Source organism: Bos grunniens, chromosome 8, assembly GCF_055505025.1.
Source record: "Bos grunniens cultivar Pamir isolate PY7600 chromosome 8, Bosgru_T2T1.0, whole genome shotgun sequence".
Classification (NCBI taxonomy): Eukaryota; Metazoa; Chordata; class Mammalia; order Artiodactyla; family Bovidae; genus Bos; species Bos grunniens.
The window spans coordinates 111,613,515-111,634,917 of record NC_141172.1 but is presented as its reverse complement, the minus strand read 5'-3'; the positions used below and the strand labels follow the sequence as shown (position 1 = coordinate 111,634,917).

The following is a 21,403-nucleotide window of genomic DNA, read 5'->3' as shown; positions in this document are numbered from 1 at the left end:
AGCTAGAGGTAAACGAGAGGGAAAAGGCAGAGGGATTGCCCACACAGGTGACCAAAATCCTCGAGAACATTCACGTGTGCTGAGTTTAGGCGCTGGCGCACACACGTGGCTTGGTAAACACATGTTTCTTTGCAAACGACACACCCCTTTTGTTACCACTAAGTGAACAGATTTTAGAAAGAGAAGGATTTTCGTTAAATCTTACTTGAGTTCTTGTGAGCTGGTGGCCAGCATACTTCGAATGCTTTTGTCAGCCAGCGGGCAGCCCGACAGACTGTAAGACAGGCCAGAAGAGTCCGGTGAGAAGCCCTGAGGCCCAGCGTACATCCCCGACAGACACAACGTAAAACTGAAACCAAAAAGTTGAATGCAGAAAAGCGATGGGGCAAGTGCTGTATATTGAATTTTGTTGGTGCAATGAACCAATGCATGTTTCCATAGAAATTTAAGGAAGCATGTCTTTGCGGAAACCATTTGAAAAGTCAGATTCAAATATCTGGGCTCTTTGGTCTCAATGTCTGTAAATCATATTCCAAATTGAGGTAGCTTGCTTTGAGATAAAAGACTTTTTAGAAGACGTCGATTAGCATGCTTTTGAAGGTCAACATATAGCACTTAAAGGGGTGACACAGAAGTCAACGTTTGTACTGGGACAGCATTGTTGAGGTAAGCTGAAAACAATAAATTGGAAAGACAGAATCCACCATGAGAAAAGTGAAGGCACACCTTCTGTGCGAGGCGTAATTACCAGTCACATGACCACTCCCATCGCACCTGGGCGTTGGACATCTGCCGCCAAACAAAAACAAAAACAGCCAAAGTGGTAAGCATGTTTCCCAAAAAAACAAACAAAAAAAAACTTGAAAAAAGTTTCATTGTTTCCAGTTTAGCTGCAATGTCTGCATGGGGTTTAAGCTGCCTGAAGAAAAGCTGCAAATGCACAGGATCACATGGAAATGGCGTCTCCATAGCACAGAGCAGCGCTCAGAACAAGCGTCCACGGCTGGCCTGTCGCCCACCCGCCTGGCCCCTGGGGACATCTGTGCGCTGTGCGTGTCGCATGCTCAGACGGCAAGGCAGATACAGACCCGGGTAGAGGTGAGCCAGAGGAGGGGCTCGGGGGAGCGACCGTCCCGCCGCGCGCCGTGCTTACGTGATCAGGTCTTTCTTGCTCTCCTTGCACTGGGGGTACTTGGGCTTGGGGCTTGGGATGGTCACCTCCCCTGGGTACCTTCTTTCTTCGAGGGCCTCCTGGAAGGGGTCCAAGTCTTCTGGCTGCGGGTGAAACACAGCTTCAGGGCCACAGAACACACTGGACACGCAGACCGGAGGCTGCGTCCCGCGCCCCCCCACCCCCCGCCGTGTCCCGCTCCCTCCCCCCACCCCGTGTTCCAACCTTACCCTTAAAATCACAACACACTCCCTTCCGAGGATGCAAACCCAGTTTCGTCCAAAGAGCATCTGTGGTCTACACGGCACTTGTTGCTCACCACTTGCTCTAAACCCCTAGTTCAGTGCGGAAATTCTAATTCCTGCAGCTGCACGGACAGGAGGGGCAGAGAAGCGGCCAGACAGCCAAACCAGCCACTCAGTGGACCTTGCTCGCCGGGTTCAAGACCTACAGCACCGTATCCAACACCGACAGGCAGAGCTTAAGCTTTACATGCAAAGACACCTGGGGCGTCTGGCAATCTTCGCCAAGTGTTCTACACTGTGGAAGTATTCTACACGCTGAAGTCCCAGGCAACGGAAGACCAACATAGACTGATGCTGTGAGTTTAAATTGCTGTTGCTGCTAAGTCGCTTCAGTCGTGTCCAACTCTGTGCGACCCCGTAGACGGCAGCCCACCAGGCTCCCCTGTCCCTGGGATTCTCCAGGCAAGAACACTGGAGTGGGTCGCCATTTCCTTCTCCAGTGCGTGAAAGTGAAAATTGAAAGTGAAGTCGCTCAGTCGCGTCCGACTCTTAGTGACCCCATGGACTGCAGCCTACCGGGCTCCTCCATCCATGGGATTTTCCAGCAAGCATACTGGAGTGGGGTGCCATTGCCTTCTCCAAAATTACTGTTAGGCAGCATTAAAAAAATTTTTTTTAATAGAATAGTCTTTGGCCAAGAGGGGCCCCTTGCAGTAACCTAGAAATTCCTATAGGTGGCGATGTTCAGCAAACGTGTTTCCTGAGTGCAGGGTTTCACTTGTGTGACACTTAAGGAGGGCAAAGCTGCTGTCTTTTTATGGGGGCTTAATTTTAATTAAAATAAATTCGGAGATTCAACTACCATGCCTTATTTGGTAGTAACGATTTAACGTTGTAGGAAAGAAAAAGCCCTTTGGAATTTAGCTTGCCACTCAGATTCTATTCTCCTGGATACTTAAATCAATTTGAAGAATAAACATAACAGGCTTCAGATGTAATGGCCTTATAAACAGGTACCTTCCCTGACAATTCCTACAAATAGCTAATGTTTCCTTTTTATCCACCTCTCTGTTTCTGTAAGATGCTATGGCTTTGATGGTGGTCTCCCTATTGTGTTCAAAAAGAATTTTCATTTTCCAGGGAATAAAGGAGATGTCCTAACTTTCAGAATTGAACACTGGAGAAAAAGGCAGTCTAATAAAGAACAATTCTTTTTTCATTTATTTTCTTAGCCTAAAGAAAATTGTAACTATTTTAATGATTTGAATTTGAAAATTGTAACTACTTCAAAAATACGGTCTTGACGTAGGTGTTTTGGTAATGTTGTAGTCAACAAAGATTTGGGTGACTATACAAAAATAATTTATTCTAGGCTCCAGGGCACTCTTCTGCATATTTTGGGTGTTTTGGAGAACAGACCTTGTCCTTCCCTGGTAGCTCAAATGGTAAAGAATCCGCCTGCAATGTGGGAGACCTGGGTTTGATCCCTGGGTTGGGAAGATCCCCTGGAGAAGGAAATTGCTACCCACTCTAGTGTTCTGACCTGGAGAATTCCATGGACAGAGGAGCCTGGTGGGCTACAGTCCATGGGGTTGCAAAGAGTCAGACACGACTGAGCGACTTTCACTTTCACTTCCCTGTCCCTAGCTTCAAGGAGCTAGCTAATTAACAACACAGAATTAAACATGTAAGCATTTAAGAGTCTCCTTATAATTCCTTACCTGCAAGGAAAACCCTGCATTGTATCAATTTATCACCCAGAAAAATGGATTGGTAAGCTGTTGGCACATTTTCTTAGAGAAATCGTTTGCAACAAAACACACTTGTTGGAAAATAAAATTCATCGTTCAAAGGAGTCAGTGGTTTGTTTCCCTCTCATCAATGTTACTCCCAAACCTCTCCTGGATTAACCAAAAACATCTTCTAAGCTCCAGTCAGCTAAAAGTCATATTTAAAGGGAAAAGACCATTTTCACTAAGGCGTGCACCCAGGGCATTTTCCCTCAGCGGTGCCCGCTTGGCAGACTGGGTGGGTGGGGGTGGGGGTCCACGAAGGGGACGTACGGTGATCTCTTTGGACTCGTCCTCGTCCATCCTTCGAGGCTTCATCTTGGTATAGTCCACGGGCAGGTCCCAGCAGTCCCCCTCACTCAGCTGGAAGCACCGGCTGCTCACCACTGCCTGCTGGGGGGACATGGGCTCCAGGGGCGTCAGGATCGGGCAGCAGCCTTCCCGCGGCCGCTGCTTGTTCATGCTCAGGTCCAGGGTCCCGTTCTCATCCACCTCCATGTCAGGGTTCTGCGAGACAGAAGGACAAGGTGACCGTGTACATCCCCCCCCCCCACCGTGTACATCCCCCCCCCCCCCAGACCACAGTCCTTTCGCCAGGACAGAATCCAAGCTGCAAACTCCTCCCGGCAGTCTCACTTGCAAAAGCTCCCCAGGTGAGCAGAAGCGGCCCCTCCTGCGTTCCGCTCTCCACGCGTGGCTGTGAAACCCGCTGACAGGTGCACAGGGCACCCGTCTGTCCGCTTATCTATGGACCACCTCTCAATCTCTTGTCTCTTATCCACGAATCTATCATCTCTCTCACTTAACTATCATAGATCTGTATCTTTTCCCCCTAATATGTCTCTGCTTTTAGAAATAAGCCTCACCAGAAGAAAAACAAGTGCCTGATTTCAATTCTATCACAGTTCAAAGACCTCTTAAGAGGTCAGAAATGGATGTGTGTACAAATTATAGATATATACGTAAACATGTACACAGATTTAAAATTCTCCTTTAGTTTCACGGATGCTAATACTCCCAGACTTGGAGATGAAGAAAATACAAGAATTTAGAGGGATGGAGGAGAGGAACTATAATTTACTTCCTTTTTTTGTTTTTTTTGGTGAGGGAGATCAAATTGAGTCCTATCGGGTACAGGCTCTGGGAATATAGTAGTGAACAAAACAAACCCCCCTACACAGAACTTACTTTCCAACACAAAAGCTTATCGTATGCGATAAAGAGGATTTTCTATTTTAAGGCAGGGAAATGTGCAATCACAGTACAACAGCTTCCACAGCAGTGATCGCGGCTGACCTGCTCCAGGGTCAGCAAACCTGCAATGTAGTCACCCAGTTTTACAAAAGCTGAAGAGATATAGGGTGAGGGCTTTCTTTCTTTTTTTTGATGCTTTAAACAGATCAAGAATCCCTGAGAATCTTCCTCTCGGGAATGGGGAGAGAAGGAAGGGCAGATGGAGGACAGAGGAAGGAAAAATCAAAATATCCCCGACAGTGCTCCATTCCCCCCTCCCCGCAAAGAGTCATACTCTCTTCAGCAATTTGATGTCAGAGCTGGCATGAACGCCGCTGCCTACTCAGACGTCTGGCGTGTCTTTCCTCGGGGATGTAACAGCAGAGGGAAGGTGTCTGGAACCAACCTCCACCTCTGGGTTGTTACCGGGGTAAATCCCAGCGCGTTATGCTGCCTGAACCTTCCTTGTGAAAGTGCACCTCTGGTTTCCAGCTTTCAGACTAATACAGCCTTCATCATATCGGACTGTAATTCCCTCGGTCTTAGTTTATATTTAACAAAGCGAACAAAAAATCGAAGGGGTTATTGTCTTTTGTTTTTCCCCTTGCCACAGAATTTCCTCCATGGCATCCTGGCATTTTAGCAGTCCTGATCACCATGGAAATTGCATGCCCCTGACACTCCTCCAAAATCCAGGAATAAAAATATTAATAGAGAAGAAAGCATTTGCAAGACATACAATTACTGACCTTTCTCCATTCACACAAATCACACCTATTTCTAACAACTACGGCCAATGTGGTGTGCTCAGGAGCGTGCCCAGCAGCGCTGGGCGACGGGGCGGCCCTTTGTTCTGAAGACGAGAGCCGCCCGTTCGCCGGCGGGGGCAGGACGCGCTCGCGCCCGGGTCCCTGGCCGCCTGGCGGCCTCTCTGGGCAGCTCCGGGCGCGGCGGGGCCGAGCGATTCCCACTCCTGCCAGGAGCCGCTCGACTGGCCCTGCTCACCGTTTAGGCATCTGGTGCTCTAAAGTAATGGAGGCTGACTGTAATTGCTTGGCCGGGAGCCCGCGGGGAACGGGATTTTTGCCCTTTCTTTGTTCCCCAGCTCTGGGCTGGAGGGCGCGGTCCAGCCCGCCCGCGGAGGCCTCCGCCCGCGGCGCTGCACACCCTCCTCTGATTAAGGGCCGGGGCGCAAGGCCCCTCGAGGTTCCCGGTCTCCGTGCTGCCCTCGGGATCGCCAGGAGGGGAGCGAGGTGTGGGTCCCCAAAAGGGGAGGGGCGGCGCTCCTAATGCACAGGTGAATCTGAAAGACTGATCTGGAAAATGTGTCCCCAGGGCCCTGCGCAGCCAGACTTCCTCGGAGCAGAGCCGGGTTAGGGCGGTCTGCGCCGGCGTCTACGGGGCCGCGGGGCGCGCCCGGCGGGACCTCCGGGTTTGGGCGGCCGGGAAGGGAGGTGGGGGTGGGGTGGGCCGGGGCCGCGCCCCGCCAGGTGCGCCAGGCCCGCCCCGCCAGGTGCGCCCCGCCCGTACCCGCGCGGCGCACAGGTCCTGCGGCTTGGTGGACAGGTTCTGCGGCATCTCGCGGCAGCGCGTGGACAGGTTGAGGATGGCCGTGGCCGCCATGTGCGCCGCCTCCACGTCGTGAGTGTAGTCGAAGCTGCTCTTGCTGCACGTGCTGCTGGCGCTGCTGCCGCCGCCGCAGCTCAGGTTGCTGCTGCTGCTGGGCGCATAGGTGCTGGTGGTGCTGCTGCTGGGGCTGGCGTCCTTGCAGTACCGCTTCGCTGGGGAGACAGCGCGCGGCGGTGACTCGGGGGCCCCGCCCAGGCCCGCGGCCGCAGAAGCGCGCCCCGCGCCGCCCGCCCGCCCTGTGCGCCCACACCTGTGCGTCGGTGCCCAGGGGGACAGGGCGTCTGCCCACCAGCTAATTCCCTGAAAGAAGCCTGGCTTCTCCTGCCTTTTCCTTCTTTCCCATTGTGTGGGCGGAGCCGGGAGCCCGCAGGAAGAGCACCGAGGCTCTCAAGCAGGTGCCAAGGGCAGGGGCGCTTTGGAACTGATCCCTTAAAGGCCAGCCCTGGTTCGGGGGCGGGCAGCTACTAGCCACACCAGCGTGACCACAGCCCACGGTTGGTTTCTGTTATGGCTGCTCATCTACTCTCGCGGGGAGACGAGGACCCTGCAGCCCACACATCCCTCTAGAGATGGGATGGCCTGTCCCGCGCGGCGAGGCGGCAGCAGCCCTCTGGGGCGTCCTGCCCTGTGCAGATGGCCCAGATGCACAGACAGGGCTCTTGTGGGTCTGCGAGCACCCGCGCTCTGGGAAGGGCGGGCCCTGCCCTCGTGTGCATCCCAGCCACCAGCTTCGCTCAGGGATCCTTCTGAGCAACCAGCCAGCCTCCCGACCACCCACTCCAGCCCTCAGGGCAAGGGTGGCTTCCGGAGCTGTTTGCACCTCCTTTAGCGCAAGGACGGGAAGATGACCGATGGATGACTGATTAGGATGTGTCCGGGGTCATTAAAGACACAGGATGCCCTTTGCTTAGGAGTCAGCAGCTCACCTGACCCTGCAGAGGGGGCGGGAATTACTCCAAGGGGAGCCCCAAGGGAGCCAGGAGAACTGACTGCAGGGTCTGCAGGGTGCCACCCCCTCACAGGGCACAGGCCCCTTCCTGCAGGGAGCTCAGCCGTCACCCTGACAGAGGCCGAGGTGCGGGGGAGCCCAGAGGGGGCTCCAGCCCTGCTCAAGGCTGCCTGTGTGCACGCGAGAGCCCCATCAAGATCATTGTGGCAGACAAGTCACCTCTTCTGAAAGAGGGAGGGGACGCCGCTCCCGTCCTCAGCATTGCCATCCTGGTGCCTGCAACCTGGCGCCCTGCCCAGGGGTGGTCAGCAAGTGACCGCAACCTCACAGCCACCACTGCTGGTCATCATAGCACCCCCAAGAGCGGCCCCAAAGCGCCCTGTTCCAACAGGAATGAAAGCACTGACTTTCACCATCGACGCCTTTCGACCTGGGACGGAAGACTGAGCTTTCCTGACCCCAAGGGCGCGGCATGGGGAGGCTCTGCGTGTGCAGCCGCCTCGGGGAAGCTGCTAGCCTTGTCGAAGCCCTGCGTGTGGGCCTGGGCCCAGTTCCACACCCTCACACCCCCTCACACCCGCCCAGTGCGAGGAACGCCTTCCATCCTGCTCATCAGACTCGGTCAAGCCCGAGGACCAGCCCTCACACTTGTGTGTGTGCCTGCCCTTCTTCCCTCCTCTCTCCCCCGTGAGCACACTCAAGGCAGCAGACAGAGCAGGGGGGCCGTGGTCTCCCGTCTGAGCACAGATGGGGAGGCTGGGGCCGCTCAGGGGCACCTCCAGCGGATTCTATAAACAAGCCAGGGCAGCCAGCCCCTCGGCGGCTCACAAGACTCGCCGAAAAGACTCAAGTTTGTGGCTTCACATTGTTTACAATTTTGTTATAAAAACATGAATATTAGAAACTGGGAGAAATGAAATACCACTTAGGAGGGATTTTTTTTTCCCCTAGTGAAAAGAGGGATTTTTTTTTCTGGTTCAGGAAAAGAAATATGGTCCACATAAGTAAGAAACAAAGGTTTGTTTTGCAACGAGGGGATTTCAGCTTCTAAAAGTGAACGGCATACGCGTCGCTACGCAACAGACTGCACTCCTCAACTTCTGGTAAACGGCACTGACTTTACCAAATATTTAAATCAAAAGACTCTACTTCCCCTGGATTATGCCAGGCTGATGGGCCTCGTCCAGAATTTTAGCAGCTGATGGAACTGGACAATTTGTTGATGTGCCTGTCAGCTCACATGACCCAGAAGGAAGGCGCGCAGAACATTTGTTTCACAAGCATCCTTTCACTGTGGGCCATCAATCATGTATTCTTTGCTCCAGATGCAAATAGGAGTCTGTGTACTTCAAGTCTCTCAGATAATGAAGCTCTTTGGTTTTAGTCATTACTTCCTATTTGTAAAATATTTACAAAGCTGTTAGTGTCAGTAATCTTTATGACCAATCACACGAAGAGCCGACTCATTGGAAAAGCCCCTGATGCTGGGAAAGATTGAAGGCAAAAGGAGAAGAGGGCAGCAGAAGGTGAGATGGTTGGATGGCATCACTACCTTAATGGACATGAATCTGAAGGAACTTCAGGAGACAGTGAAGGACAAGGGAGCCTGGCGTGCCGCAGTCCACGCAGTCGCAAAGACTCGGCTACGACTTAGCAACTGAACCACAGCACACTCAGAGCTTCTGGGGCTCACTGCATGGACACCAGGGGGTGCCACACAGCAGGTGCAACTCTGCCTCGCTCCCAGCCCTGGGGCAGCCCCCCTTCCACTTTAACCAAGTAAAAATTTGCTTTTTCTTTTGACAAAGCTATTTTCCACCAAAGCTTTTCCCAATCAACTGGCAAACAAATGCATTCCTGTTCCTTGATGCCAGCGCATCCTTGAACTTAGGAGATGGAACAGCTTCTATTCCACAGAGAGGCCCTCGCATTTACAATGTCAGGAGCCCATCTGATCCTACCCCGTGCTGAGAAGGATCTCTTCAAGTGCCCTGCCCTATCGTGCAGGAGAAGGAAAAACAGGTTGGGGTTTCCAGTGATTAAAGATGATGAATTAGAAAAACAACCAACCACCTTCCAACTTAGTCTACTCTGCCTGAAAGACTCTTAGGACGTGGGTGTGCGGCCCTTCTGAATTATCATTTTCTGTAGGGAGTAGATCACTGTGGCCTTCCGATCTGAATTTCTGTGAAAATCAGACAAAATGGAACACGGACGGAGATATGCTTCCTGAGGATCCGCCCCCTAAAGTTTGGGCCTGTGCCCCTGTCGTCTGGTTGGACTCAGGGGTCTGCACCCCCTAATTCGTAGCCCTGACTCCCAGGCGTCATGTGGGTTCCTGGCGGTACTTTCCTGTAAGCAAGCCGAGACACGCGCGCAGTCCTCAGGGGAACAGCGGCACCTCCTGAAGGCAGTTTGCTCATGTGGTTTAGAGTTTATCACGTCTAAACCAGGGCTGGATTCTCAGTGGTCTCCCGCCTGCTCACTCGCTCTGGGCGTCCTCTGCCCGGCTCCTGTCCGCCCAGGTCACACCCACCGGTGGGGTTTGGGTCTTGGGAGATGGGACGTGGGACCCAGCACTGCAGGGGGAGGCCTGGACCCCTCCTTCTGCACGAGCAGGTCTGAGGAGGCTAGGGGCAGGCTTCTGAGTCCAGGCGCGATCTGTCCCAAGGATATGGCTGGGGAAGAAGCTTCTGGAAGCGGCGGTGAGTGTGGGGGGCAGGAGAATGGGGAGGCAAGTCTTCCGGGGAGAGGCTGGCCTGGGGGTGGGGGTGGAGGCCGGGAGGCCTGGCCCAGAGAATGGGGCCTGGAGGCACAGGAGGGCTCGCCCAGGGACCCTCCCTACCCCAGTGATGAGGCCTGGGCAGGGGAGGGCAGGCGATGGGGAGGTGGGCGCATCAGCGACAAGGCCTTTGAAGAGCAGCTGTTGTTCAGTTGCTGAGCTGTGTCTGACTCTTTGCAGCCCCGTGGCCTGCAGCACACTAGGCTCCTCTGTCCTTCTCCATCTCCCTGACTTTCCTCAAACTCATGTCCATAGCATCGGTGATGCCATCCAACCATCTCATCCTCTGGCATCCCCTTCTCCTGCCTTCAATCTTTCCCAGCATCAGGGGCTTTTCCAATGAGTTGGCTGCTCACATCAGGTGGCCAAAGTATTGGAGCCTCAGCTTCAGCATCAGTTCATCCAATGAAAATTCAGAGTTGATTTCCTGAACAGAGAGTGGTTAAACGATGGTCAGGAGAACGTGCAATTTGGGAATAACCCAGAGGGAGGCTCATGAGAGGGGCTCGTGCGGGGCTGAGAACGTAGGGTTTTAACAAAGCCTGAGGGTGGTGATAAACTGCTCAGAGACACAGCGGGATGGCTTAGACCTAGTCGGAAACTTTTTCTGCCAAGGGCCTGCCAGTGGTGGAGGCTTTGGCGGTCACGAGGTCTCTGCCAGAAGCGCACGTCGGGCTGTTGTTCTGGGGAAAAGCCACCGGTGATACGGGTGAGGAAAACTGCTTCTGAACACTGACATTTGAATTCTTCTTTGTTTTTCCCCCATCTATTTAAAGTGGAAATGCCATTCTTAGCTCCCCATAAAACAGGCCTGGGGGGAGGCGGGGAGACGCCAGCCAGGGGCTGCTGAGGCGCAGGGCCGGCAGCCTGCAGGGCCTGCTCCCTCCTGTATCGCTTCTGCACTGGGCTGTCCGCCGTCGGTGTCCTCCTGCCCGAGACAGACGACACAAAGTCGTCTCCTCACCGCCTACGGGTCATCCTGTCCCTTCTCTCACACATCTCAAGTCCTGCCTCGCCAGCTGGCTGGAAGCTTCCACTCACTTGTGGGTTTCCTGCCTTCTGGTAGCTTCCACTCATGAGCAAGTTTAAAATTCACCACTTCGGTAAAACTCCTGCTAATTCCTTCAGGCAGCATGGACACCTTGCTTCACTGTGCCTGGGTGCGTTTCACTGTCTTCTGTTTACACACAGTCTCTTCCTTAAAGCTTGTTGTAAAGAAAGAAGAGGGAGAAAATGGATAGATGTATGGTGGACAGATAGGTGGGCCCATGGACAGATGGATGGAGAGAGAGGGGGATAGACAGACAGGTAGATGAGACACACAGATGGCTACTACTGAGAGTCTGGAAGGACGCGAGTGAATAAATCGATGTTTGTTGACTGTTCTTGGCCATGGCTGGTGGAATGTGAGGGACGACCCCAGAGCCTGCGGCAGGAGTCCTGCTTTGCCAGCCTCCGTGCACCCAGACCCTGAGCCCCACGCCCAGGCGTTATGCTCCCCTCCTGCAGCGGAGGCTCCCTCCGCTGCCTCTTGGGGCGACGGCCCAGCCATCGTGCACCCGGGGCACGCCTTGGAGACAGCCGTCTCGGGGGCGGCCGCAGACGCCGGCCACACCACGAAGGCCGCCTTTCCCTTTCCCTCAGTTCCTAGAAGACCTGGTGCTGACGTGCCTCTTCTGTGTTCTTTTAATGTGGGGACCAGCTGAAGAGCAGGGAAACAGCAGGGGTCTTTTCTGGGGGGCCAATGACACGAACAGGTGTAGGTTCCCCTCCGTAGCCTTGTTGGCTGAGCTGCACCTAGTCAGCCAGCAGCCTGGAATAACTGCTCCCTCTGCTTTCAAGGAAACCAGCACATGGGGGGATTCGCGTGTCTAGTGCCACTAGGCTACAACAGGAAGCGCTGAGAAAGGGCGTGGCGATCCCGGTCAGGACCTCCCAGATCCAACCAGAACAGCGCAAGGAAAGGACAGGAAATCGGGTCTCGGGGGACAGCAGCCACAGGCCGTGTGCAGAAGTGGCCACCAGACCCCGTGAAACAACAGTGGCCTGGGGCCCCACCAGGACACCTTAGTCGTGTGGCCTGAAGAGTTCAGGTTCTTCAGACCCCTCATTTGCATCAAATGAATGAAGTTCCAACAAAGCCTGAATTAGCAAATTATTACTACAAACCCTCAATTACTATGTTGTACTCTAAGCCACTCCCTTCTCTCCGGTTCCATCTTTGTTCCTATGTATTTAGAATTGATACACGCAAGGGTAAGCAATCTGAGATACATCAAAGAGATATTACATTTCATTCACCGTGCAAACCAATTGCTATTAATGTAAAGACTGACTAAAATAATGTAGAAAGATGTGCAGCAACTCATATGGAATTGTGAAACGGTTTTGGAACTCCCCAAGCATTCAATTTAAATGGATTTTTTTGGTGTGCTGTGAGTTTAATTAAGTATCTTTTTCAGAGAGCTGCTCCGAAATCTTCCAAACCCTCTCTCCTGGCCTCTGCTGGAGAACGCCAAGATAAGACTCCTAAATCACCCAGCGTACACAACCCACGTCCCCATCGGCAACGTCTGCCAACTAGGTCCATACATCCTAGAACTGCAAGTAGAAACGTGGTTAGACAGATACGGAAAGTCACAGGACGCAGTCTCCCCGCTGTGCTCCAGTTACTTACCAACTTAGCTCTGTGACGACATGGGAACTAGTCTGTTTAGTGTTTGCACCCCTTCTTGTGGGTTCAGATATGCAGGAGTGAAAATAAACGACCTTTCCCCCTGAAGCACGTTTACCTATTTCTGGGCTCTATTTTGTTGGTGGACACAGAGGCAGCCACGAGTGCGGCCAGTGACAGAGTCACAGAGCCAGGACAGGACGCTCCCCAGGCCCCACCCTGGGGTCCAAGCCCGCTGGAAGGAGGCTGGTGGGGCCCGTGGAAGCTGCATGTTAGATTCACTGGTGACTTTTTAAAAATGCTGCCCACAGGGACCATGTCTGGGGAGTCAGATTTAACTGGTCTGGGGTGAAGCCATAGACATGAGAATTTAAAAATCTCCCCAACGAATGCACCATGCATCCCGACTTGAGAACAGGCAGGGAACACAGAACCCTCAGAAGGACCAGGAACTTCGGGCAGCTACCCCAGCTCTCCTGGTTTTGTCTGTGTCGGGGCGTCTATCAGAGGAAGCTGGTGCAGATGAGGACACGCCTCAGCCGCGCCGTGGAGCAGACGAGCCCACGGCTGTCTGTCTCCACCACCTGTCGGCGCCTGGGTGATGCTCTGCCCTGGGGATGACGGGGAAGGGGTCTCCCTCCCTCCCCGCCCCCTCCCTCTCCCAGGACCTGCTCGCCCACACCTGCGGGTACCTGGGGCCGCAGGAAACCCGCCTAGGCTGCGGGCGTGCCTTCCTTGGTGCCCAGCGAGCGACCCCATGCTCGGTCGGTTTGTAGGCAATGGATATGCACAACAACAACATTATCAACGGCAAGCGTGACGCTCATGTAGAAGAGGGTGCACCTCCTACCATCGAATCCTTTGGGGGATATGTCCCTGGTTTGCACCTTGGGAGCTATGGCCCGCTTGCCATAAGTATGGCTGTCGTAAGTGTTGTACTCAAACGAAGTCTTGGAATATTTCTCCAGCTCTTTGGCCAAGTTGGAGCGAGGCGTGGTGGTGGGCACGCTGTTTCTGTAGCCGTAGTGTGGGATCTCCAGCTGCTTTACAAAGCACATGGGCCTGGAAGCAGAGAGAGAGAACGGACAGCTTGCTTTCTCACGGCCACGCATGAGACGCGGTTCATCTTAAAACGAGAACACGGTGTTTCTGAGCTCTGTTAAGGAACCGGGTCTCGCACTAAAATCCCAGTTCTGTTTTCTCGAGAAAAGGCCAAGCGTGCTGTAAGGATACAACACCAACTGGCTTCTGCCAAGATGCCGACCTTTTGGAAATACAAGCAGAAAATAAAATACTTAACCTTTGAGCCCCCCTTTTGCTTTTCAGAGTCTAAGAAAGTGTGGAGAAGATCATGCAAAGTGGATGTGGGGAGGGATCGCAGACCCCATGTCTCCTTTGCGGGGCCTTCAGACAGTGCTGCGAGCATCACGCACGGCGAAGCGAGAGAAGCTCCCTTAACAAAATGTGAAGAGTGAGGGAAACAGTCTCAAGGATGTGGACGGAGAAGACGCTAAAGAGCTGGACGACAGAATGGAACGCGTCCTGGCGCGTTGACAATCAGCGTGCGCTTTCAGTGCCGTCCCCTGCGGTCACCCATTTTTCTACACTGTGGGATAAAGTGCTTAAATGGAAGCACTCTCAGTTACGTATTCATGAAGACTCCATCTTGCTTTCTGTGTGTCCATCTGTCTCAAAGGACCTTTTAGACTTTAAAAAAAATAATTTTAGATTTACAGGAAATTGGTGCAGAGAATTCCCTTAGACTTTTTGCCCCAAACTTCTCTGTATGTTAACAAGTTTATCTATCAAATCACCGACACATTTACCTTGATGTTATAATTTACCTTATTTGCTTCTTCTCAAATCACCAGAAAGATGTAACAGTTAGTGAAATGTCTATTATTTGGGGCCTTTTAGCAGGCAGTGGGGTGGGTCATAAATGAACGAAAGCTTAGGCCTTGCCCTCAAAGGTCACTTGGACTGTGACCTTGTTTTAGGAGCCCAAGGGCTCGCAGAGTCCTGGGGAACGGAGGACCCCCGGGGCCATGACAGTCCACTCAGTTTTAAGAGAGAAGGTGGCGTTTGTCAAAGTTAAGATCCAGGATGGGGCAGGAAACACACCAGGAACATTGAGCGATAAGGAACAAGAAAGCCCCGTGCCTCTCTGGGGGCAGCAGGAGGCAGGGTGGGCGGGCCCAGGCTGGGACTGTCCACTCGTCCAGGATAAGGGACGTGGGCCTGGAAGGCACGACCCCTGAGCCCCAAGGAGGTAGGAGCAGCTCTGAGGGAGGGTGCACTGGAGCAGAGGCATCAAGGAGGGACGTTTGGTGACGAGATGGAGCAGGTGCTGGGGCCTGAGCAGGGCTCTGTGTGCGGGGTGCGTGGGGCAGGTGCGTGGGGCAGGGCTGCAGCCCCCCACCCAAGTCTCAAGGACCTGTTAGGCCACCTGCCCGAGACTCTTAAAAGCATAAGTAGCTGAACGATCGTAGGTTGAAATTCTCTTCCTTCCTTCCTGTCTTCCCGTCCCCCCGCCGCCCCAAATGCGCAGCCCCTCGTGAAGGCATTTGGGGACCGTGAAGCAGCGTGGACGGGCCAGGGCCTCCAGCCCCGCTCACAGCTGAGCCATCAGCGGCGAGCTGTGCCCCTGGGGGCTGCAGAGCTGAGCCCAGCCTGGCTGGCCCCATGCCTCCCGCAGCGCTGAGGGGGCTTCTGCCCCCAGGCTTCCTCCCCGCTCTGCCTCTTCACTCCTTGCCCAAGGCTGGGGGGCAGGTCGTCGCTGCAGAGGGGCCGGCCCAGGGCCTGCTGTTTCACCGTCACTTCACGCGGCCTCCTGTCACCCTACGTGGAGAAAGCGCCCGGGCTCAGGGTCAGAAAGGAGGCCTCTACTGAACGAGGCGACGTCTGCCACTTCCGATGCGTCTTATCTGTGCCATGCGGCCAGCGAGTGCCTCAGTGAGAGGCAAGCTTGGAGCCGAGCCCAGGACGGGGAAATGAGGTGGGCATGGGACCTGTCCAGCCCTGGGGGGCCTGTGCAAGGGGAGGGGCCTGAACAGAAGCTCCCCACCCCAACCTCTCCCTTTGCTCAAACTCTCCTGTGGTTAATCCTTCTCAACTGTGCACTGCCGGGTTCCGGGGCGGGGGCCGTCACGCTGAGCGGTCCTCGGGGAGGGACGCCCTTGGTGTGGACGCATGTGTAAGCAGCGAGGGTCACGGGCACCTGGCGGCACGTTGGGTGGGCAGCGACCTCGAGGAGAGACTCCTAGAAGGGCGCACCCCAGAATTTACTGAGCATTCTCTCTGAACAGCAGGATCATAGAAGGCTTTTATTTTCTTATTTTGTCCAGTGAAGCATTTCTCATTTTCTGTAAAGATTTTAACTTTTCTATTGAGAGATAAAAAGGAGTTTAATGATTATGGTAAAATCCTTTCAGGAAAATGGGAAGTAATACATGACAAAACCAGGGAGGTGTTTGTATCATTTGCCTAGTGATTTTTTCCAGGTGATTTATCCCAAAGAAATAATTTAACAGAAGCAAAATTGCATGCGTGTGTGTGTGTGTGTGTGTGAGTGTATATCTGGGTACGCGGGTGTGCACGTTTCTGTGTTTGTGCACGCAGGCGTGTGTATTTGTGCATGTGTGTGTAGGTGGGTGTGCATGTGTGTGCAAATGTGTGTGTGTGTGCAGGCGTCTGTGTGCAGGTGCATGTATGCACATGTGCGTGTGTGGGCACTGTGTGCGTGCACACGTGTTTCTGTGTATGTCGTGTGTGTGTGCGTGTGTGTACGTGTGCGGATGTGCGTGTTGTGCAGGTGCGAGTGTGTGCACACGTGTGTGCTTTTACGTCTGCGTGTGTGTGTGTGTATGTGTGCTTACTGCTTGCCCTTCAGGAGTCAGCTTGGTCTTGCCCTAAGTGCCAGGCTAGAAGCCCTTCCGGCACAGGTGTGCCCCCGCCGTGGGCACCAGCAGCCGTGGGGATCACGGTGCGATTCTCACAAGGACGGGGAGGCTGCTGCTGTGGCCCTGCCTAAATATGGGGGGCGACCTGCTCGCACCTGGGTGAGGGCTGGAAGGGAGCATGTGGAAACGAGTGTCGAGGGAAGCGAGGCTTCTTCCTCACTGGCCGCGAGGAGCCGTCCTGAGCGTCACAGTGGAGGGCGCCAGCTGACCTTTGCCCCCACTCTGTCTTCAAGGCCAGCGAGCGAGTGCTTCAGGTAAGTCCTCTGCCCCCTGCCCCCTGCTTTCCTCACCCACTGAGTGGGGACGAGGACACAGGTGACATCACCCCGCCCGCCTCCTGGGGGTATCTGAGGACGGGCTTCTCTGCACTGGACATGGGTGCCCTTGGAACGCAAAGGTCGGAGCAGGGGTGCTGCCTTCTCCCCCAGATTAAGATGCAGTAACTTGGGCACCCCGTGAATTCTCCAGCTGCCTTTCCGGCCAGAGCCTGGAGCATCAGGGCCAGAGGAGAACCAGAGACAGCTCCCTTTGCACTCCCGGGGCTCGGGGAGACCTAGGGGTGCTGCATGGCACCGGGGCATGGGGTCGCGGCCCCAGTGAGATCTCCTAAGCGAACCGGCTCCCCCACCAAGCACGGCCACCCCTCGGGGCGTCCGGGCGCCTGTCCCGTGGGAGGGCCATGCAGGGTCTCGGCGGCGCGTCCGGTACCTGAGCACTCGGTCCGAGGCCTGGCTGGACTTGGACACGTCACAGCCCTGGTGCTTCTCCTGGGCCTTGGCCAACTTCTCTGCCGCAGCAATAGGGCATCCGGAAAGGCTGCAAAGACAGGGCTCTAAGCGTTCTCCGCAGGCAGTGCCCCTCATCGACCCCATCAGCTCCTCCCTCCCTCCCTCTCGCAGCATCAGGCTCCCAATAGGGCATCCGGAAAGGCTGCAAAGACAGGGCTCTAAGCGTCCTCCGCAGGCAGTGCCCCTCATCGACCCCATCAGCTCCTCCCTCCCTCCCTCTCGCAGCATCAGGCTCCCGAGCCTCAGGGATGGAGGGAACCGGGAAGGGGCTTCACATGTTTGCCCCCCAGCTCCATCAGACATGCTAATGGCTGTGTCACGTCAGCGAATGCACAGCCCTTCTCAAGGATGACAAAACAGGCAGAATCATTCAAGGGACACAGAATCTTAGACACAGTGTCCGTTCTGGGATGCTCGCTGGGGAATTGACCACTGGGTAGGATGGGTTTCTGAAAATCCCAAGTGCAGGGCCCTCTGGCACTTGCTGACCTCAGCACGGTGTCCACAGGCTGACCAGCCTGGCTGCCTCATCCCCAGAAAGAGACCCAGAAGGGAGAGGAAGGGAGAATGATCTTGAGGCTCCTGTAAAATGTTTTCTGAACCTAAGTATTTACAGGAAGAGACAGCAGGGTGCTCTTCTGTGTTTGAGCTGATTTTGCGTGAAACCCTGGTGTCTGCTCTGTGCATCTCTGCTCACAGAGCAGAGGCTTCACCCACATACACACTGAGTCCGGAATCGGTGTGGTTCTGGTGAGGATTCACGGAGGAGCTGATGCTGTAAGCCCTGTAATCAGGCATCAGGGGGCTGATCCAGCCATCACATCATGGTCCTCCAGAGGACGCCCAGGAACGTTGCCGAGGGGTACAAGTTTGTGACCTCACTCATTATAAACTTAGCACAAGTAACCACGTTTATCAGACGAGCAACAATGACAGTGAAACTGATAACAGCTTCCTCCATTCAGATATAACTTTATGCAACTTCGTGAAGCTGGAACGATAGGCAGGACAAAAACAATGTGAGGGAATCTCTCTCAGGCTGTTGGGTGAAAAGGGCCTGCTGGGAACTGAGTTTGAGAAGTCACTTAGCAGAAGTCGGGACCAGGCATGAAAGACAGCGGGGTCTGTCCCGAGCAGAGTGCGGCTCTGCAGCTGCAGCCAGGGGGGCCTGTCTCCTTGGGCCCCTTTCCCGGCATGTGCCCTCACCAGCTTCTTTGCACACGTGCTGGCACCTGATGACACCCACACGGATGACCGGGGTGCCAGTAGGGGTCACGGGGCGGCCGAGTGAGGTCACACTGTGCTCGGTCTGTGATCTCTAGCTGCCATCCCATCTGATGGGGACAGGAGGGGACCTCCTGACCCCTGGAAGCTAAGGGAGAGGTTCCTGCCTTCCTTGGAGTCACTGAAGATGGTTATGGCTCCATGTGGGGTCTGACCTCAAGGAGGACACCTTCTGGGGGACCATCACTACATCACGAGCTGGGGAGACACCTGCAGACTCGGGGTCTAAGCCCTGAGCTTTGGTGGGCGCCCTGGGCCGGCTCAGCTCCCTCTCTTGAGGGCAGTGCCCAGGCCCCTGTCCTGCGGGGCTGCGCCCCCTCCTGAGGGCACAGGGAGGGGCTGCCGCAATCGGCTCCCTGCAGCGACGCAGGAGCTCTGCTTACCTTCTGTGCGAGTTCCTGTTGCTGTTTACATGCCCTCGCCCCGTGCAGCCTGGAGTGGGACACTTGAGAACATTCTCATGCATGGCAAGAACTTGACAAGGAGAGGCAGAGAAAACAGCCCAGCGTTAAAACACAGAAACGGTCCCAAGACAAGAAAATGCAGTCATTTTAACAAAGGCTGGGTTAGTTTACAACAGACAGTCCTACACACGTCTGAGATGGACATGGGTAGGGAGACACAGGTAGGAAGAAGGGGAGGTGGTCTCCACCTGACTCTGACCGGCATGCAAAGCGGGGTGCGCTGGGCGGGAGTGGGGGCTCGAGCAGTGGGAGCACAGGGCCGCTCCCACCAGGGCAGGAAACCTGGGTCCCCGTGTGGCCTCCAGGTGCAAGCTCGAGGCAGGGGTCAGCCGTGTCCAGCACGCAGATCGGCAGCTTGTAAACACGCCTCTGCCTTGGAAACACACGCGAGGGGGGCGTTCGTGACCAGGCACTCCCAAACCCGAATGTACATACAGTGAGTTAGATGATGACTTCTCATTTAGGAACTGGGTATCCTACTCTTGATTATACGAGGAAGAAAGAGCTATGCGGGCCCAGGGGACACCAGGAGGGAGGTGCAGGGCCTGGCCTACAGGGTGGAGAAGGCCACGCTGTCCGGAGAGCCAGCCCGAGCTTCCCCGAGGAGGTCACGGCCCTGGACTGTTGCTCGTGCGTTCCTTTCTGGTCCTCACTGACCGATCGCTGCCCTGGACGGTGGGGTCTGCCGGGGATGAGCAGTGCCGTGACCGCCCCCGCCCCGGCCCCCTGTCCAGGGTCCCTGAGCTCTGTGGGACCGGTGCAGCGAGCGTGCTGACCCTCCACGGCGAGGCTGCCCTGGCACCCGGCGAACACGGCCCGCCCGAATCCCGTGTGTCCCTGTTGCCTAGAGCCCCTCTCATCTCAGGGGCCCTCCCTCGCTTCCCCGAAGCCCCTCTCATCTCAGGGACCCTCCCTCGCTTCCCCGAAGCCCCTCGTGTCCCCCCGACGGGGCCCTGTGCCCCCTCAGCCCTGTCTGTTCCAGCGGTTCAGGCTCCATCCGGGCAGGGCGGCCAGGGGGCTCACTCTGCCAGGACGCGGCCTGAGCAGGCATCGGGGTCTCCTCTCTGGGGTGTGACCCTGCCCCCTGCCACCGGCTCTCTGACCCGCCCTCCTCGGCTCGCTTCTTGGCCCTTCACTGACGCCCGGTCACCTTCTCATCACTGCTCTCGACCTTCCCCGTGATGCAGCTTCCTCTCCTCCCCGAGACTGAACCCTCCGAGTGCTAAGTCTCCCTTGGAGACAGCACACGCCTTCTGCTCCTGCCTGCGTGGTGGGCCACCCTCTCTTGCCAACGCCTGCTCCGTCCTCCGCATCCAGCCTGACCTGGGATGGGGTCTGTGCTGCCCTGGGTCTGCAGGGGTCTCGGCTTCCTCCAGGGCCCAGTCTCCCTCTCGGGGGTCAGCTCCAGCCTCTCTCGGCAAACTCGCTGCCCTCTGCATCACCTTCTGCCTGACTTTTTTCTCAGGCACCCCCTAAACATGTGGGCCTCTCAGAAAAACCGCCTTCTGCCCCGTCCTCTGCCCCTGGAGTGTCTCCGCTCCTGTGTCCCCTCCTCTGCCTACCTTCCTACACGCCTGTGTCCAGACCTCCCAGTCCAGGCTCCTGTTCAACCTCCTTTCTGAGCAGCTTCATCCTGATTTTACTGACGCTGCCCAGAGGACTGGCCCCCTGTGTGTCTGACCTCATCTGAGAGTCCCGGCTGGCCGTCCGGCCCGTGGGGAACGTCACACACAGCGTCCAGCTTCAGCTGGAGAGTCCAGGCCACCAGACTCCCTGTTGAATGTGCCCTGTTCTGGATTCCCCACCTCGGTGATGGGGGGAGACTCGCCGTCGACCCCGGGAGGCTCCTGGGCGTCTTCTCAACCTGCCTTCCTTTCTCCTTCTCACGTCCTGTCCTGCCAGCCTGTCTCTGGAACGTTCCTTGGACCCGACCCTCTGGCACCACCTCCTTCCTGCCGGGCCTCCCACATGGACCATTACGACAGCTCTGAGAGAACTCCCAGGGCTCCCTCTCAGACAGGACGGCCCAAGAATCACCTGTGTGAGGCCCGCGGTGGCCCTGGCCCTGATGCCTGTAGCAGGGCTGGAACTTGGTGGTGAGGTGGGCACACTGTCTCGTGCACATGGCTGACCCCTGCCACGCCGGGCTGGGGGCTCCTGGAGCAAAGCTGTGTCTCATGTTACTCTCCGTGAGTCCTCTGTGTCTCTAAGGTGTGTCAAAAGCTGGGGTACAGTCTACTTTACGGAATTCAACTGGACAGGAAAGTGGTTAGGGTGTGCTGGCCCAGAAAAAGCTAACAAATCAAAAGTAGCAAAGACATGCTTCTGTGGAGCGCTTTGACTCTGTCATGTCTACGGAAACACTCCCGTACAAGCCCACTTGTGGAAACGACCTCCTGGGGGCACCCGAGAAAGTGGCGGTGACCCTGGTTCAG

The 21,403-nt window shown here is 55.4% G+C and overlaps 1 protein-coding gene across 21 annotated transcripts in view; it reads right to left on the bottom strand.

Moving 5' to 3' along the window:
• MYT1L (myelin transcription factor 1 like) overlaps positions 1 to 21,403 on the bottom strand; it is a 393,751-nt gene that overhangs the window by 64,084 nt on the left and 308,264 nt on the right. For 9 of the 21 annotated variants that reach the window (XM_086414068.1, XM_086414067.1, XM_086414070.1 and 6 more), the window contains 8 exons: positions 18,888 to 18,978; positions 17,141 to 17,248; positions 13,324 to 13,535; positions 5,970 to 6,220; positions 3,480 to 3,713; positions 1,154 to 1,275; positions 727 to 789; positions 206 to 274 (listed from right to left, as the gene is read on the bottom strand). In XM_086414068.1, coding sequence (XP_086270194.1) covers positions 206 to 274; positions 727 to 789; positions 1,154 to 1,275; positions 3,480 to 3,713; positions 5,970 to 6,220; positions 13,324 to 13,535; positions 17,141 to 17,248; positions 18,888 to 18,978 — 1,150 coding nt within the window. Of the gene's footprint in view, positions 1 to 205; positions 275 to 726; positions 790 to 1,153; positions 1,276 to 3,479; positions 3,714 to 5,969; positions 6,221 to 13,323; positions 13,536 to 15,567; positions 15,733 to 17,140; positions 17,249 to 18,887; positions 18,979 to 21,403 lie in introns of those variants that run through there. The other 12 variants (XM_086414074.1, XM_086414079.1, XM_086414075.1 and 9 more) reach the window with 4 other exon arrangements.